A 16,048-nucleotide genomic window follows, 5' to 3' on the forward strand; every position below is an offset into this window, starting at 1 on the left:
AGCGGCAGCGCTGGACGTGGCCTGGCCCCGGGCGATTTCTAGCTGCCCAGCCAGGCTTCCTGGAGGACTGCTTTCTCTCTCTCTCTTTTTTTTTTTTTTTTTTTTTTTTTTTTTACGGTTGCACAGCTCTGCCCCGTGGGGGTCCTTTTTTACACACTGCGAGGCCCAGCTTTCTGGGGGGACTTTTGCACATATCATGTGGCTCTGCTGGGAGTCGCTTACGTGGAAAACTCCAAATAAAGTGCGGCCTGTCGCAGAGGCTTGGCTGCTGTCGTGCACGTGCTTTCTATGGGTGGCCACCGTCTGTCTGGGGAGGTCTGGCATTTGGGGGAATACTTGAAAGAACCAACGACAGGGGCCTCCAGGATTAGTCCTCAGACTCCTAGAGAGTTGGCGGGTGGGAGAGGGAGGTGAACACTGTTCTGGAAGACTGCCCTATGGCTCCTGGGAGGCCAGCTTCCTTTCAGCCTGATCTCAAAGATGTTCAACAAATTAGGTCCTTAAAACAGTGAGCACGGACTCCAACAGGAAATGTTCTTCACCCAGCAAACAGGCGGAACCCCATGCAAACCCAGGAACCTTCAATCCAGCTAAGTCCAGGGTCAGATCTGGACCTGTTCCGGTTCCAGCAGCAGCTCTGACCTTGCTCAGGACCCCAACCCAAACCAGCCTCCTAACCAGTCACCCTGGCCTGAGCTCTTCCCTTAGTCTCCCTGGCCCACAAGCATCTGCTGGTAGCATCCGTGGCCTGCCCACCAGCCTCTTCATTCAGCCTCCCTGGCTCAGACCTCTGAACTAGTCTCCTAGGCCCACCGCCACCTCAATTAGCCTCCCTGGCCAGCCAGCCTCTTGATGAACATAGCCTCCCTGGCTCACAAACCACTGAACTAGCCTCCCTGACCCTACAGCCTTTTCATTTAACTTCCCAACAGCCCCTTACCTGAGCCTCCCCTGGTCCACCAGCCTCTTCACTGAGCCTCCTTGGCATGCTTGCTTCTTCTATTAGTCTCCCTGGCCTCCAGCCACTGGCAAGTCTTCAGAGAGGCCCACCACCTCTTCCCTCAGCCTCCCTAGCCCACCAGCTTCTTATTCAGTCTCCCAGGCCCACCACCTTCTCCCTTAGCCTCCCTAGTTCACGAGCCTCCTCCCTTAGTTTCCCTGCCCACTAGCCGCTTAACTAACTGCTGGCCCTTTAACAAGTCCCTTGCTCACCAGCTTGCAAACTAGCCCTTTTGTCCCACGGCATATGCGCTAGCCTCCCTAGCCTGCCAGCATCTTTCTATGGCCTCCCTGGCCCACAAACCTCTGAACTAGTATGCCTGGCCCATAAGCCTCTTTACTAGGCCCTGGCCCACCAGCTTCTAAACTAGACTTTTTGGCCCATCAGCATCTTAACCAGTTTCTCTAGCCCACCAGCTTCTTTGCTTACCCTCCCTGACCCACCGGCCTCTTCCTTGGCCTCCCTGGCTGCCAACCTCTCAGCTAGTCTTCGAGCCCGCCAGCCTCCAGACCTAACCTCCCTGGCCTTACGGTCTTTTCACTCAGCCTCCCTGGCCAGCCAGATTCTTAACTAGTCCCCATGGCCAACTAACCTGTTCACTTACCCTCCCTGGCCCACCAGCCTCTTAACTGGTCTCCGTGGAAAACCAACCTCTTCAGTTAGCCTCCCTGGCCTGCCACTTCTTCACCTAAGCCTCACTGACCCACTAACGACTGAACTAGCCTCCCTGGCCTATAGCCTCTTCCCTTAGTCTCCCTGCCTTTAACTAGTCTCCCCGGCCTGCTAGCCTCTTCACTACTCTCCCTGGTCTGCCGGATTCTTAACTAGTCCCGCAGGCCCACCGGCTTCTAAACTAGTTTCCTTGGCCCATCAGCATCACTACTAGTTTCCCTGGCCCGCCAGTCTCTTCACTTGACCTCTTTGGCCACCAACCTCGGAACTAGTCTTCCTGGCCTGTCAGCATCTTATCTATTCTCCATGGCTTGCCAGCCTCCTAACTAGTCTTCCTGCCTCACCAGCTTCTTCCCTTAGCTTCCCTGGCTCATCTGCTTCTTCATTTAGCCTCCCTGGCCCACCAGCCTCTTAACTAGTCTTCCTGTTCCACCAGTGCTTAAATAGTTCCCCTGGCCCATCAGCTTTTTACTAGCCTCCCTGGCCTACCAGTCACTTAGCTTCCCTGGTCACCAACCTCCGAACTAGTCTTCCTGGCCCTGTCGCCTTGTCACTCCGCCTCCCTGGCCCCAGCCAGTTCTCTCAAACCCATCCTCCACACTGCAGCCTGAGAGGCTCACATTGAAAGGAATTTGCGCCTCTCTGGTTCAGGCCCTTCTGCAGCTCCCTCCGGTCCCAGGCTAATGTCTACTCTTCCTCACAAGGCCACCAAGTTCACACACCAGCATCCCCCACCAGTTCAGGCAAGAAGTCCTGAGTCAGGGGCGCCTGGGTGGCTCAGGTGTTGAGCGTCTGCCTTCGGCTCAGGTCATGATCCCAGGGTCCCGGGATTGAGCCCCGCATCGGGCTCCCTGCTCAGGGGGAAGCCTGCTTCTCCCTCTGCCACTCCCCCTCCTCTCTCTGTGTCAAATAAATAAATAAAATCTTAAAAAAAAAAAAAAAAGTCCTGAGTCAGACCGTGTGCCCACTCCCCACCACACCCTCTACTCCAACCCCACTTTACAGCTTCTAGCTTCCTGGGCATCCAAGCTGCAGTTTGGGCCTGTGCCTGGGAACCCCCTTGCCTCTCCACCCCCCTCATCTTCTTGGCTCCCTCCCTGTCTCTCCTGGATCTGCCCCCCAGCTCCCAAACTGCCCCAGGGCACATCTCTGCATTACTACACTGATCTGTGACTTTGTATCTCCAGACCCTCCTCCCCTACCAGCCTGAGCTCCCTGACCCTGGAAGATCTAACACAGACATGTGTGACACATGAATAAATAATTCAGTAGCCAGAGCAGGGCAAAGCAGCATTTCACTCAATTGACCCCTCAACTCTAGACTTGCTCCCGGACATTTCAGCACATAGTGGTGGGTCAGTCAGAGAAGACCACCCTCCTCACCTCTTTACTCAGTGGCCTATCTGCCTCTGTGCTCTTTTTTAAGTTTCTTCTTCCCTTTCCCCCTCCTTGCTCTGAATCCTGCTCCTATAATATCCCTCCAGGGCCTCTCTTATGTTTGCCTTCCTCCCCATCCTGCAGGGAGCTCCCTGAGGCAAGAAATCGTAGTTGATCAGTCTTGTGTCCTCAGCCTCCTCATGGCCACATTTGATAAATGCTGGCTGAATGAATGAATGAATGGTGAATGTGCCCAGATCCTTACTCTACCTGATAAAACCAATGAAGGCAGGATCCATTCTTAAGTACCCAACCACTTGTGACCATTGTGGGCCGGTTCTGTGCCAGGCACTAAACCGGGTGCTTCTACACACACCCTTCCTCATTCTCTACCCTCCCTCCCCACTCACCCTAGGTGTGAGCACTTTCCTGAATTGCCAGTTGGCCTCCTCCTCAGCATCACCTGCTTTCCACCTGTGTGTTTATAGACGTCCAGCCCAGCTGCTCTTCCCCAACCAAAGTATAGCCCGGGGTGCTGAGCATTTGTGGACTCTATCTCACTTAACCCTAACGGCTCTATCAAGTGGGTGGGCATACTACTATCTGAAGAACTTGAGGCCTTGAGAACTTTGGTGATAAATCCAACATCATACTTCTAAGTAGCAAGGCCAAGATTCAAACCAGGTGTGCCCCAAAACCCAAGGCTATCATACAAATAACCACTAGCCGAGACCATCTGGATGTCTCAAGCACTCTAAACTCACAAACCACATGCTGAACACCAGGATGCCTGTTGGCTAAAATGGAGGAGGAAAGAGTGAACCTTTCTCTTTCAGTCTGTATTTCACAGCGCTCACTCTCTCAGTAATGTTACTGCTATCCACCTAGTTGCAATGGCCAGAAGCCTGGGCGTCACCTGGGTCTCTACTTCACTCCCCAGACACATCCAATCTGAAAACCAGTTTTGTCGATTCTGCTCTAATATCTCTTGACTCCATCTCCTTCTCCACATTCCCATTATCACAGCCTGAGTTCTGACCACCATTATCTCTTACCACAATGGTATCCTTCCAGTCTTGCCTCTGCACACAGCACCGTGACGGTGCTATCTCTAAAACATGTATCGCACGAGATCATTTTCCAGTGACTTCAGGATAATTTGTCCTCAGGATAACTTCCAGATTCTTTACCTTTGCTTGAGGGCACTTATGCTCTCTAGTCACTAAGCCTTGGCATATGCTGTTCCTCTTGCCTACAACACCCTCTTGTCCTTATTTCTATCTCCTGAATCCTTCTGGCGATCTTCTTTGAGCACACCTTCCCCCCAGTGGGCTAGTTACCCCTTCAGTGGATGCTTCCACGTCCTGGAATTAATTTTAGCAATTAACACACTGCTTTGTAATTGCCTGTTCACTTGAATCCCTACCTCACTAGTCAGTGTCACCATTAACTTGTTCAGTCTTTTATCTACTAAACAAACAGATACTAGCTGTTAACTGCGTGTCATAGTTAAACACATACACGATACAGACCCGGACCTCGCCCCGGAGAACAGAAACCCTATCTTCTCTTCTGGCGTCTAGGTATCTATCAGTAGGAGGCTCAACAGGTTTGTCGAATGAGCGATGGAACGCGCTTGCGTGAGCCCGTGGTGCCGCGCGCGCTTCTGGGAATCGTAGTCCCCAGGTTCAGGCCTCTCTTTATGGCGCAGGCGTATTCAGATTGAGACCGTTTTACTATTAATGCGCATGTCCCGGGAGGCGGAGTCGTGAACTGCGCATGTCTAAGGGGTGGAGGGGCTGTCGAAAAGGCGGTGCACTGCGGAGGTGGGGCTTCGGTGACTTCGGGCCGTCGCGGACCTGCCTGCGAGAATGGCGGGTAGGGGGAAGCTAATAGCGGTGATCGGAGACGAGGACACGGTGACTGGCTTCCTGCTGGGCGGCATAGGGGAGCTTAACAAGAACCGTCAGCCTAATTTCCTGGTGGTGGAGAAGGATACAACCATCAATGAGATCGAAGACACTTTCCGGTACGGTAGCCCGCGAGGCCTGAATGGGACCCGCTGCCTTGGGTGGGATCGCGGGGACCTGGCGGGCGGGGCCTGCGCTGGGCGTCCAGACCCCGCTGTCGAGGGTCAGGGAAGTCGATTCGGCCGCCCTTCCGGAGGAAGCCTCTGTGCTCCAAGTTCGCTTTTGGGGCCTGGGGGAACCCGGGCTATGTCAGGTCCACGAGCTCGTCTCTCACATGACGGTGTGTCAGGAAAGAAGGGGAACAGAGCTCATGACGGGCGCCGCCCCTCGGCCCAACCTTCCGCAGGGTCAGCTTCGCCCCAGTTCATCTGTAGAGCAGACCCCCAGCATTGCTAGCACTCGGCTCTTGCGAATTGACCCCGCAAGGAACCATACACTTCATCGGAACACCTAGGCAGTGGGGTCGGGCTGTCTTGTGTTTTCATGTCCCTTAGAGGCTCACAACCATCCTGTAAGCTAGGGGTTATCATTCCTCTTGACAAGAGAGGTTAAGGCACGTACCAAAGTCACATTTGGAAGAGAGGGAGAGGGGATTTGAACCCAGTCCCAACTCTCTAAAGCCAGGTCCACGCTTTGCTTGTACAGTTCTCTCTTAGAATTTCCCATTGTCCCGAGCACAGCCGGCAGAATATTAGGACAGTATCCTACTTTCTGCTAAGACCTTGCATGTGAAGGCCTCATCTCTTCCCCTGGGTCAAGAGTGATAGCTTCATAGTGTGAATGCAGGCATGTCCCTTAATCCGGGAGGTGTCCTGGTGACTTGAATTGAGAATGCCAGGCCCTATGCTTTCTCACCCCTTCTCTGAGGCCCCTGTTGCCAAGTCTCAGGGACAAACCATGCTCACCTGTTTTCCCCTACACAGTCCAGCCCTGAGCTGCGGGCTGAGACTGGTTCCTGCTGCCTGGGGTATGATAGGCCCTGAACTGGCCTGATCTTTAAGCGTTCTGGTAAAGTGACCCAAGTTGTCAGGGGAGAAGGACAGATTTTACTCCAAGAACTTTCCATGTTTCTATCCAAAGGGACCCAGAGATCATCAAGTCTAACCTGCTCTGGTGCCTGGCACAGAGCAAGCGCTCAATTAGTTTTTAATATTTTAATTAACGCGTGGGTGATCACAAAGAAAGAAGAGCCCAGTGCTAGGCTCTCCCTCTGGGGAAAGTATGATTTTCCTCCTCTTGTGTTGTATTCTTGGCTCACACCAAACTTCCCCTCCGATCCATCCCCCACCCTCATCAGCATAGACCTTAAAGCCTTTAGTGCTCTCATCAGCCCCCTTAAAAAAAAAATGTTTTCCTTTGAAAAGTTAAAAGTATTCATGTGGCTTGCAAATTAATATTTAAAAAATACATAAACATTGAAGTCTCACTCCCACCCCCACCCCCGTCTTTTTCTACTTCATTACCTCCCTCCCTCCTCCACCCATGTAAACACTTAATTGCTTATTTACCTTTCTGCTTTTTCTTCATGTCCATACAGAGGGACAGGCATGCACATTCTTATCCTCTTTTTCACACAAACGCAACATACAGAGAATACACCAGTATGTGCCCTAATCTTCAGCACCAGTTCACTTGGGAGCCTTCCAAGCAGGGGAGGGAGAAGCCAACCTTGACAGCCAGGGCCCTTAGGTTTTTGAATTTGATCCTGGTTAGAAACTCTCCAGAGTCTAGCTAGCAACCTTTGCCCTTGAACTCTGCGGTTTCTGGGTCAAGCCCATTCCCCTCGGCAGCCCAGCCCATTCCCCTCGGCAGCCCAGCCTCAGCACCTCTGAGTTGGCTGCCCTGGAATCCCTTCTCCTCTCTCCCAACAGGCAGTTTCTAAACCGGGATGACATCGGCATTATCCTCATCAACCAATACATTGCAGAGATGGTGCGGCACGCACTCGACGCCCACCAGCGCTCCATTCCAGCCGTTCTGGAGATCCCGTCCAAGGAGCACCCCTATGATGCTGCCAAGGACTCCATCCTGCGCAGGGCCAGGGGCATGTTCACGGCCGAGGACCTGCGCTAGGGCCCTCCCCACAGCCATGCAGCCTCTCCCCAGGCTTGCCATCAGCCCTTCTCTAAGTTGTGAGCCTCTGATGTCCAGTTCCCAGCCCCCTGCCCCTTCCCATTCCACTGAGAGGCTAGGTGAGGTGCTTCCATGTTGGCTGGGGCTCTGCCATTAAAGTCAAGGCCGGTTAGGGAACAGGAAGCCTGAGTGTCTTCTCTCCACTACCTCCCTGTTGCTGTTACACAGTGTCACGGTTGATGTTAAATTAAAGTAATGTTCTTGTTTCTCTCCAAACTGATGCTGGGTGCTACAGAGGACACGCATGGGATGAGGCGGTTGGGGGGATGAGATTGGCAGGGCCAGAGATGGTTCTGCCCAAGATCCAGGCATAGAAAAGTTGGACCAGGAGGATGGTGCCAGGAGGTTGTAACTCAAGGATGGGTCCTTTGAATCAACAGTGACCAGCTCCGGTGGGGAGGAATGGGGGAGGTTTGCGTCCAGGCCCTTGGCTCCCCCACTTCAGTCTCTCTTGGGCTGGGAAGCGACCTGACCCGAAGGGATGGAAGCAGAAACACAGGAAACCTAGAAGCCTGTGATACCAGACCGAGCCTGGGTCCTGCAAGAGGTTTGGAGATCAAGGCTCTTAGCTGGTGGGCCCTGGCCTGAGGTTGCCTCTGGATCAAGGCATGTGAGGTCTGCTAAAGGCATGGCAAGTAGAACCCTGGCCCTGTGTGAGGTGAGGCTTGGTTGCCAAGTGACTGTCCTCGCAGCCCCCTGCTGTCAGAAGGACCCTGCTTGCTGTTGCTCACCCCTCAGCTGCAGCCACCCTGCTCCTTCCCTGGCTACCATGTCGCGGCAACTCAACATGGATACGCTGCGGCAGAACTTCTGGAAGGAGGAATATCTGCGGGAGAAGACGTTGCGCTGTGAATGGCACCGCAAGTATGGGTCGATGGTGAAGGCCAAGCAGAAGGCTAAGGCTGCAGCGCGCCTACCCCTCAAACTGCCCACCCTGCACCCCAAAGCCCCACTCCTACCTCCGCCTGCCCCCAAGGCAGTGCCTACCGAGGCCCCCAGCCCTGCCCCGGAGACTCCTATTCAGTCAGAAATGCACCCGGTCCTGCCTGCCACCCAGGCCCTGCTGTATGAAGGCATCTCCCACGACTTCCAGGGGCGCTACCGTTACCTCAACACCCGAAAACTGGACATGCCCGAGATGCGCTACCTCTTCCCCATCACCACCAGCTTCGCATATGGCTGGCAGCTGGGTGAGCCCCAACCTCTCAAATTACTCATCTCACAAACACGGAGCCCCTGCCCTGAGCCAGGCCGTGCCGTCAGCACTAGGCACACAAGACATGGATGGAGTTGTCCCTTCTGGTGGGTGGGCTCTAGGCTGTAAAGAGGACCTGTCTGATAAGGACAAGTTCCATGATGAGACTAGGGAGTGATGGGGGAGATGGGCAAGGGCCGTGTGAGGCTTTAGACTGGATGGTCAGGAAAGGCCTCTCTGGGGACCCAACTGTTGGAAGCTAAGTGACACAGAGGAATTTGGATTTTATTCCAAGTGGGAGACGAAGCCATGGAGCGTTTTAAGCCGGTAAATGGTACTGGTCGGGTACTAACTATTCTGTAACGGGTTTTTCAGGAAAAGAGTCAACTCTGGCAGCTGACGTCTGCATCTGTGTTGGGTCATCCTGGCAGGAGAGGACGATGGCTCGGGCTAGGGTGATTAGCGGTAGAGCCGAGGGAGTTTCAGGCTGTGTTTTGGAGGAGGAATCAAGGAAGCCTACTGACGGATTGAATGACTGAAGGGGAAAGAACCATGGTGAAGCCCCGGTGTTTGGCTCAAGTGCCTGGACAAGAAAGATGGAGAGGAGCAGGGCTGGGTGGTGTGTGAGGACAGGTCAGCCCTGACCATGCTGTGAGGTGGCTGTGTATGGAGGTCCCCCTGTGGAGTGAGGTCAGAGCTGAAGATGCAAACTTGGGGGTCATCAGAATGTAGGTGCTATTTAAAGCCTGAGGTTGGATGGGCTCACCCGGGGAACTCCAGATGCTGGAATCTGACAGGAGAGGCAGGGGCACAGAGAGGGGTAGGGAGATGGTGTTGGTGGGAAGGCTGTCCATCTGGACCGAGTCTGCTTTTTCTGTGAGGCTGAGAGTCGAGGTTATCCTCTGGGGTGTGGGGTGGGGGGCAGTGGTGTAGTCGGAGATGTAGAGTTAAATGGCATAGGAAAGGACCCTTGCTTCTTGTGCTCATGAATTGTGTGAGTGAGGCTACTCAGTCATGGGTTTTTCTCCCCACGCTTGAGTGCCTGGGCGGGAAAGGTGGATGGCTGGGGATAAACAACAGTTGATGTTTTTGCCTAAAAATTTCCCCCACTTTCCCCAAGGTCCTAAAAGGAGGGGAAAAGAGGAATTTCCCCACAAAAGCAGGAAGCAAGTCCCAGGAGAGCAGGAGGTAGAAGGAAGCCCTCTCTCCCCCAGGGACGTCTAGCTCTGTCTGTCCCTGTGACCAGCCGTGCTGGGGGTCCCACCACCCGCTCTGTGGAGGAGCCTGGGGTGGGGGAAACGAAAGCAGGGGGCGGACTGACCAGTCCTGCCCTCACCGCTGCTCTGGACCCCCAGCCGGCTCCCTGTTTGCCCACGACTGGTGTTGCTCAGAAGCACCTTTTATTCCTCCACACGTCCAAAGTGGATACAGTACAGGCAGATTTCCAGGGCTCCATAGGCAGGGCTCCCATGGTTCCCTTTCCCAGGACCCATTCCTGGCCTCTGACATCTTACCACAGGCCCCCCAGTGAAGCAAGAACTGGTCTCCTGTAAGATGTGCCGCACTGAATCGTTCTTCCGAAAGAATGGGGCCTTCTCGCTGCTTGACCCTCAGGACCTGGCGCTCTGACAATGGCCGGGCAGTGGACTTAGGGGAGGGAAGAAGAAATAACACGCCTCCTGGTGCGGCTGAAGCTGCTGCGTGTGTCTGTGTGTCTGGCCTCCCCGGCCCTGAGGCAAAGTTCTGGGCCTTTCTTGGAACTACCTCTGTTCTGCCCTTTGCGGGCCTGCAGGTTGCCGGCTTGCGTTCTCCTTAATCCTCATCTCTCTAATCATCCCTTTGAGGATTCAGCAGGGACGAGAGGGGGGAGAGGGGGCTGGGAAGGGTGAGCGCTCCTCTCCAGCCGAAGGCTCCTCGGCGCCAGGGGGCCACAGTAGCTGCTGGAAGTTCTGGGTGTTCCTGGGAGAGAGTGGCCCGTCATCCCGGAGAATGGGAACCACTACCGCCCCATCGGCCTCCCCGCCCTCCCCCCTCACCTGGCCCCGAGGGCCCGCAGCCGCCACGTCCTCTCCCGGAGCGCACGCTGCAGCTGCTCCCGCAGGGCGCGCCGCTGCGCCGCCGCGTCCTCCTGGGGCGGTGCCGAGCGCTGAGGCCCCGGCCTCCTCCCCCACGCCCCGCAGTCGGCGTCCGTGCGGGTGCGCGGGGCACGCAATCGGAAGGGACCCGGGAGGCTCCCAGCCCGGCCCGCCGCCCCCCCCCGCCCGGGCAGGATCGCGGGGGCCCCGCCGCCTTCTCCGGGGAGTCTTGCCTGTGGCGGGAGCTGGGCTGGGCTGGATGGGGGCCCCAGAGGGTGCACCCGGCAGTGGCGGTTCCTGGCGAGGCGGAGGCGTTCCAAGACCTGGAGGAGGCGGCTGTCAGCGGCCCGCCGGCCGCCCCTCGTGCCCCAGGCCGGCCCGGCGCGGCGCGGCGCGGGTACGCACTCGGAGCCGCTGCTGCTCGCGGGCCTGCCGCCGCCGGCGCCGGGCCGCGCGGTGCAGCTCCAGCAGCCGCTGCAGAGCCGTCTCCTGCTGCGCCGCGCTCACGCCCGCCGATGCCTTCTCCCCGCCGGGGAGCGCGGGCCACGCGGCCTTCGAGGCCTCGGGGGCCTCCGCGCCGCCCCCCCGCTCCCCGACGGCGCCCAGGAGCCTAGCGGAGCCGCCGCGCACCTGCTCCGCCGGGCCCGGGCTTCCCTCCGGGTCCTGAAGCCCGTGCGGGTCGCGCAGCAGCCCTGGGCGCCCCGGGAGAGCCGCGGGGTGCTCCTGCTGCCCCGAGCCCCCGGTGCCTGGGGCCGCTAGCGGCTCGGCCCCTGGGCCTGGCAGCCGCGGCCGGGCCGGAAGCCTCCGGGGTGGAAAGGGAGGCCGCGCCCCCTCCCGGACGGCCCTCTGCTCTCCCGCGGCCGGTGCCGACTCTCGGCTCCCGCCGTCAGTTTTGTCCTGCGTCAGCTGGGTGGTCCTATCCCCGGAGCCAGGGCTCTCCCTTCCCCCAGGCTGAGGCTTCTGTTCTCCCAGGGACCGGCAGAAATCCCTAGAAATTCCCAGGGAGGCGCCTTCCTCGGGGGGCTGTGTAGGCGCCTCTCCCTCAGCCACCTCCCAGGCTTGTGAGATGCGGCCTGGCGAAGTCTGAAGGGCCTTCACTTCCCCGCCCCGAGGAGTCTCCTTCCTCGGCTCCTGGAGGACCTCTTTTCCCTGGCACTGAGGGCTGTTTCCTCTTTGACCTTGAGGAGACTCGCTCCTCTCACTCTGGGGAGCCTCCCCCCGGGGGTACACAGAGACTTCCTCCCCCAGAGCCCCAGTGGCCTCCCCACTCTGACCCTGGTGTATCTTCTCTCTCTGTCTCTTAGGAACCTCTTCGCTCTCCCCGCTGGGGGCCTCCCCTTTCCGACCCTGGGGACGCTGTTTATGCTCTTGGGAATCCTCCTGTCTCTGCCTCTGAGGAATCTCAGTCCTCAGCAGTTTCTGAAGTTCCGCTCTCTCCTGGCCCAGGCTCCCGCCCCGCCCCACAGGGGGATCTTGGGGTTCTGACGGGCCCTGGGAGGGCAGGCCCGAGGGCCTTGGGGCTCCCTGAGCGAGCTTCCTCCCCCATAGGCTTGTGGAGGGCCTCTGGGCTGCAGGTCCTGCTTGTCTCCTCTCTCCCCTCCGGGCCAGGTCCTGGGAAGGAAGAGCATTTGGGTCCAGGCTTGTGAGGCAATCCCCACACCTTGGCCACTTTCCCCCCAAAGGGCCTTGGAGACCTCAGTGGCTGTCCCAGTGGACCTCATTTCCATTACAGCCCTTGCCTGATTCCTGAACTCGTTAAGCCCACTTTACGTGGTGTAAAAGGTGCTTCAGTGAGGGTCCCTTCTTCCACCTGCTATAGGAGGTGGCATCACCTCCCCCCAGTAGCCTCCTCCCAGGCAGACCCACCCCTGCTATCCCCAATCTGAGAGGGCTTTTGCCCAGAACACTTTAACTCTTTCACCTTGAACTCAGAGCTTCCTGGGTCCCCAAAGCTACTGCTGATGGTGGGGTTCGGCTCTAGTAAGCAACCTGAGGGAGAAAGAACAATGTCAGGAACCCTCTGCTCATATCCCAGCCCCTCACACACATTCCACCTGAACTGGAACCAAGAAGCCTAGGGAGTCCCCAGCACATAAGGGGAAGGGGATGCCCTGAGGACCGATGTTTGAACTTCAATGCTGTCACAGTTCATAGGTCCACCTTTATTCAAACTACCTGCCATGTACCTGCTTGTTGGATTTGCCTGTCAACAGCCGACCACATCTTCCTCATCCCCCCAGCCGAGGCAGAGCACCTCAGAGGGTCCTGCACACCCTTGTCCCCAAAACCACCAGGGGATGCCTTGGGGGCGGGAAGGATCTGTTGGCCAGGCTTGTCAGTCCCTTACAAGGACACCCCACTTCCTCCTGGTGGGCCCCTCTAGGCCCGTAAAGAAACCCACAGTAGGCACCTTATTTTACTGTTATTAAGAAAAATCCTCCTTAGGGCTTTCTTGGTTGCTGACGGTAAAATCAAATGAAACTCAAGAAATGAAACTTGAGGCTGGAGCCGGCCCTAAAAACTGCAAGTTTCATAATTAACAAAAGAAATCTAAAAAGAGAAATGAAATGTCTCTGCTCCCTTGCAGCTGTGCAGGAAAGAGAGTCATTCTGCAGCCCTAGAACTAGTTAAAAGAACTTGATTTCGTAAGACCCCAAATGGAGAACTTTCACAAGAATATTCCATCTTTATGCAATGTGGATGTGTGAATATTCACAAAAGTAACCAAATGGGTAAGTTCTTTGTGACAATGTCTTTTGAACAAAGGAGTCCGATAAGACTCCCAAGCCTTTAGAAATGATTGCCACGAACCACTGAACATGACCCCCAACCCTGTGCCCTCACAATTCTGATCTGTTGTCTTACTAGAGAACTTACTCCTCTGGTTATAATGTAACTGACGCCTCTGTATTCCCAAGAGATCTTTTACTTGTAAAAATCTCTGCCAATCAGAAAAAACAAGCATTGGCTCTTTGCTTTTCTCTCATGTGCATGATGGAACAATTAGAGGCTTCTGGCTCAACTAGGTTTATTTAACAAATAATTTGAGAGTCTGGTTCATTTAAATTGATAGGTCCAGGGTTCACAGCATCTATCCCATGGAATTCTAATTGCCTGTTTATGGTTGCACTCTCACTAAGCTGTGATCTCAGTGACAGGGACCAAGGAATGGGGCCAAGTCCGTCCTGTGCTCTGTATGTTCCCAGTGCCTGGCGTGACGGGGGGCAAATAGGTGACAGGTGCCGCTGTTCCATCCCTCCTCCCTGGGCCACCGCGCACAGTCATTCCAGCACTCCCTCCCCTGAGCCCCAGTTTAGCTTCAGAATCCTGGACCCCGTGCCCGAGACAGCTGGTACTGAACAGGCAGAACTGGGACATAAAATAAAACCTACTTCTTGTCCCCGGGTGCTCCTTGGCACCCGATAAAAAGTATGAGATGAAGAATGAGTGAGAAGGGGACTGGGATCCTAGCACTTGGCATGAGGACTTCCCACCTCCTCCCAATCTTGTCTGGCCACCCAGCCAGGGTGTCAGCATACCGGGTGTGGGCTCTGCAGGCATAGCAGGGCTCCCCCATCTCGGGTCTCTGTCACTCCTAGCTTCACCCAGATCCAGGGCCGACGATGGGTCAACTGCCTGCCCCCTGCAGGAGTCAGAGGCTGCCCCAGAATCGCCTCTTGCAGCGCATGGGCTCTAGAAAGGGGAGGCAGCCTGTCCACCAGTCTCCCCACTCCAATGCCTTTGAGCCCAGTCCAGGGCGGCCTCTCCCAGCCCCTGCATCCACCCCTGGGTCCCAGGAGCTGGAACACGGGGGTCACCCTTTCCAGGGGCTGTGGGGCAAGCATATGGGTACAACTGAGTGAGGACCCCAAGAGGAGCCTTGGGCATAAGGAGGAGGTCCTAGGCAGGACTGGTGGAAGGAGATAGGAAAAACGGTCCAGGGCTTGGCCCTTTTGTGTGGCAATACAAACTGGACAGAATTTCCTGGGAAAAAGGCTCACCCCTCTGGAAGCTGATGGTTCTGGCTCAGAGAGTCCCCAGCCTGGGGCAATGGGCACAGCCTGGAACTCTGGAAAGTTGGAAGGTGCCCTAGTCCACAGGGCATCATCCCCCAGTGTGGTGGCCACCATTTAAGATGGCCCAAATCATCCCTCCTCCTGGTACCCATGCCCACGTATGACCCTGCTCTCTTCCCCTCCTTGTGAGGAAATGGATCACTCCTGCCCATTCGAGCCTGCAGATGAGATGAGACTGCTGTTCTGGCCCAATAGGGTCGCCTGGACCCTCCCTTAGCGGTCACCACTAACACCCCCTCTCGCTGCAGCTGAGGATGCCTCGGCTCTCAGAGAGGGCTGCCAACCTGCCCAAAGTGCCTCGGACAACTGGTAACTGAGAACTGGGAGGCACAGTCCCAGGTCCCAGTCACCACAGCACCCTCCCTCCTAGAGGGGCCAGCCCAGCCACCAGCCCTGGGGGGGAAGGGTCCGTGGACCCCGGGCATCAGTGCCTCTGCCCTCAGGAGCCAGCCATGCAGGCTTGCTTTCCTCCCACCCTGCCGCCGTGTCTAAAGCCTTCAAGATGTCACCATGCCATTGATTAGACCAAGATAGTCATTAATTGCAGGTCCAGGCACCGTGCTAACCCCTTTACATGGATGAGTTTACTGGTGCTCCCTTTGAGTAAGATCGATTATCTTCCCCATTTTGTAGCTGAGGGAACAGAGGCTTACGGTCTCCAGGGAGCATCAGACCAGAGAGAACCCAGGCCCATCTGTGTCTGAAGCCCATACTTGTTCCTCTTCCCTCGCCACCACCATCACCTCGATGTCACACCGACCCCCCCCTTGCCTTCAGCCAAGCCCCCGCTCACCCAGCTGGTCCGCCGCTCAGGGCCCCCGCCTGTCCCACCATGGGGCTTGCCGCACTGACTCCGTACACACGGGGCCTGGTCCCTCAGACCGCGGAACTTGGCCCAAGGGGGCCAGAAGAGGCTCAGCCCTGCCCCAGTCAGCAGCTCCAAGTCCCACAGCAGCTGCAAAAAGAGGGGGTGCCAGGGCATGAAGGGGTGCCCACCCTGCCCTCTGCCATGCCCTTCGGCCAGCCCCTACCTGCTGCTGGGCCCGCCGGCTCCGCTCCATCTCCAACAACACAGTGGGGAGCTCCAGTCCTGATCGACAGGCCCGACTCTCTTGCACCTGGGGGGACACGATAGAGTCAGGCCTCTGCCTTGCCCTTTGGAGGCAATGCCTTACCCCCCTCACCTGCTGCAGGGCAGCCTGGAGCTGGCCCAGGCTTGCAGGGCATCTAAAGAGGTGCTGGTACAGGGCTAAGGCCTGCCTGTGGCTACAAGGGAGCCCCGGGCCCCCAGGTGTGGCTGTGTGCTCCATGGGGAGGGGGAGCCAGAGCAGATGTCCCCTCCCTCCTCTCCTCTGCTGCTGGAATGGGGAGAGGGGAGGACCAAGAACCGAGGAGGAGACAAAGGCTCCTGAGCTCAATAATGCAGGGACCTGACATCTGAGCCACGGCCTGGACCCCAGCCAAGTCTCAGAGAGGGCCTGCCTCTGACCTGGGTTTCTTGGCTGTAGGGGGTGGCAGCGTGGGGCGAGGACTGGGACCTGGCTGGAGAG

General features: G+C 56.7%; 3 protein-coding genes across 3 annotated transcripts; 2 read left to right on the forward strand and 1 right to left on the reverse strand.

The window, feature by feature from the left end:
* The first annotated feature begins 4,838 nt into the window (after positions 1-4,838).
* ATP6V1F (ATPase H+ transporting V1 subunit F) lies at positions 4,839-7,368 on the forward strand. The gene is made up of 2 exons (XM_028104897.2): positions 4,839-5,078; positions 6,891-7,368. The coding sequence occupies exons 1-2, from the start codon at positions 4,921-4,923 to the stop codon at positions 7,090-7,092; spliced, it is 360 nt and encodes a 119-aa protein (XP_027960698.1). The 5' UTR covers positions 4,839-4,920; the 3' UTR covers positions 7,093-7,368.
* A 298-nt stretch (positions 7,369-7,666) lies between these two features.
* SPMIP1 (sperm microtubule inner protein 1) lies at positions 7,667-9,356 on the forward strand. Its single transcript, XM_088018636.1, has one exon. The coding sequence runs from the start codon at positions 7,781-7,783 to the stop codon at positions 8,474-8,476; it is 696 nt and encodes a 231-aa protein (XP_087874762.1). The 5' UTR covers positions 7,667-7,780; the 3' UTR covers positions 8,477-9,356.
* Positions 9,357-9,730: 374 nt separating this feature from the next.
* LOC114210593 (uncharacterized) lies at positions 9,731-15,808 on the reverse strand. Its single transcript, XM_088018375.1, has 8 exons — positions 15,683-15,808; positions 15,530-15,616; positions 15,270-15,453; positions 12,344-12,411; positions 10,828-12,033; positions 10,656-10,745; positions 10,384-10,475; positions 9,731-10,306 (listed from the first exon to the last, which is right to left on the reverse strand). The coding sequence occupies exons 1-8, from the start codon at positions 15,806-15,808 to the stop codon at positions 10,195-10,197; spliced, it is 1,965 nt and encodes a 654-aa protein (XP_087874501.1). The 3' UTR covers positions 9,731-10,194.
* Between the last annotated feature and the right edge of the window lie 240 nt (positions 15,809-16,048).

Source organism: Eumetopias jubatus, unplaced genomic scaffold (assembly GCF_037043125.1).
Source record: "Eumetopias jubatus isolate StellerSeaLion01/CBP00866 unplaced genomic scaffold, mEumJub1_p1.0 scaffold_14, whole genome shotgun sequence".
Taxonomy (NCBI): domain Eukaryota; kingdom Metazoa; phylum Chordata; class Mammalia; order Carnivora; family Otariidae; genus Eumetopias; species Eumetopias jubatus.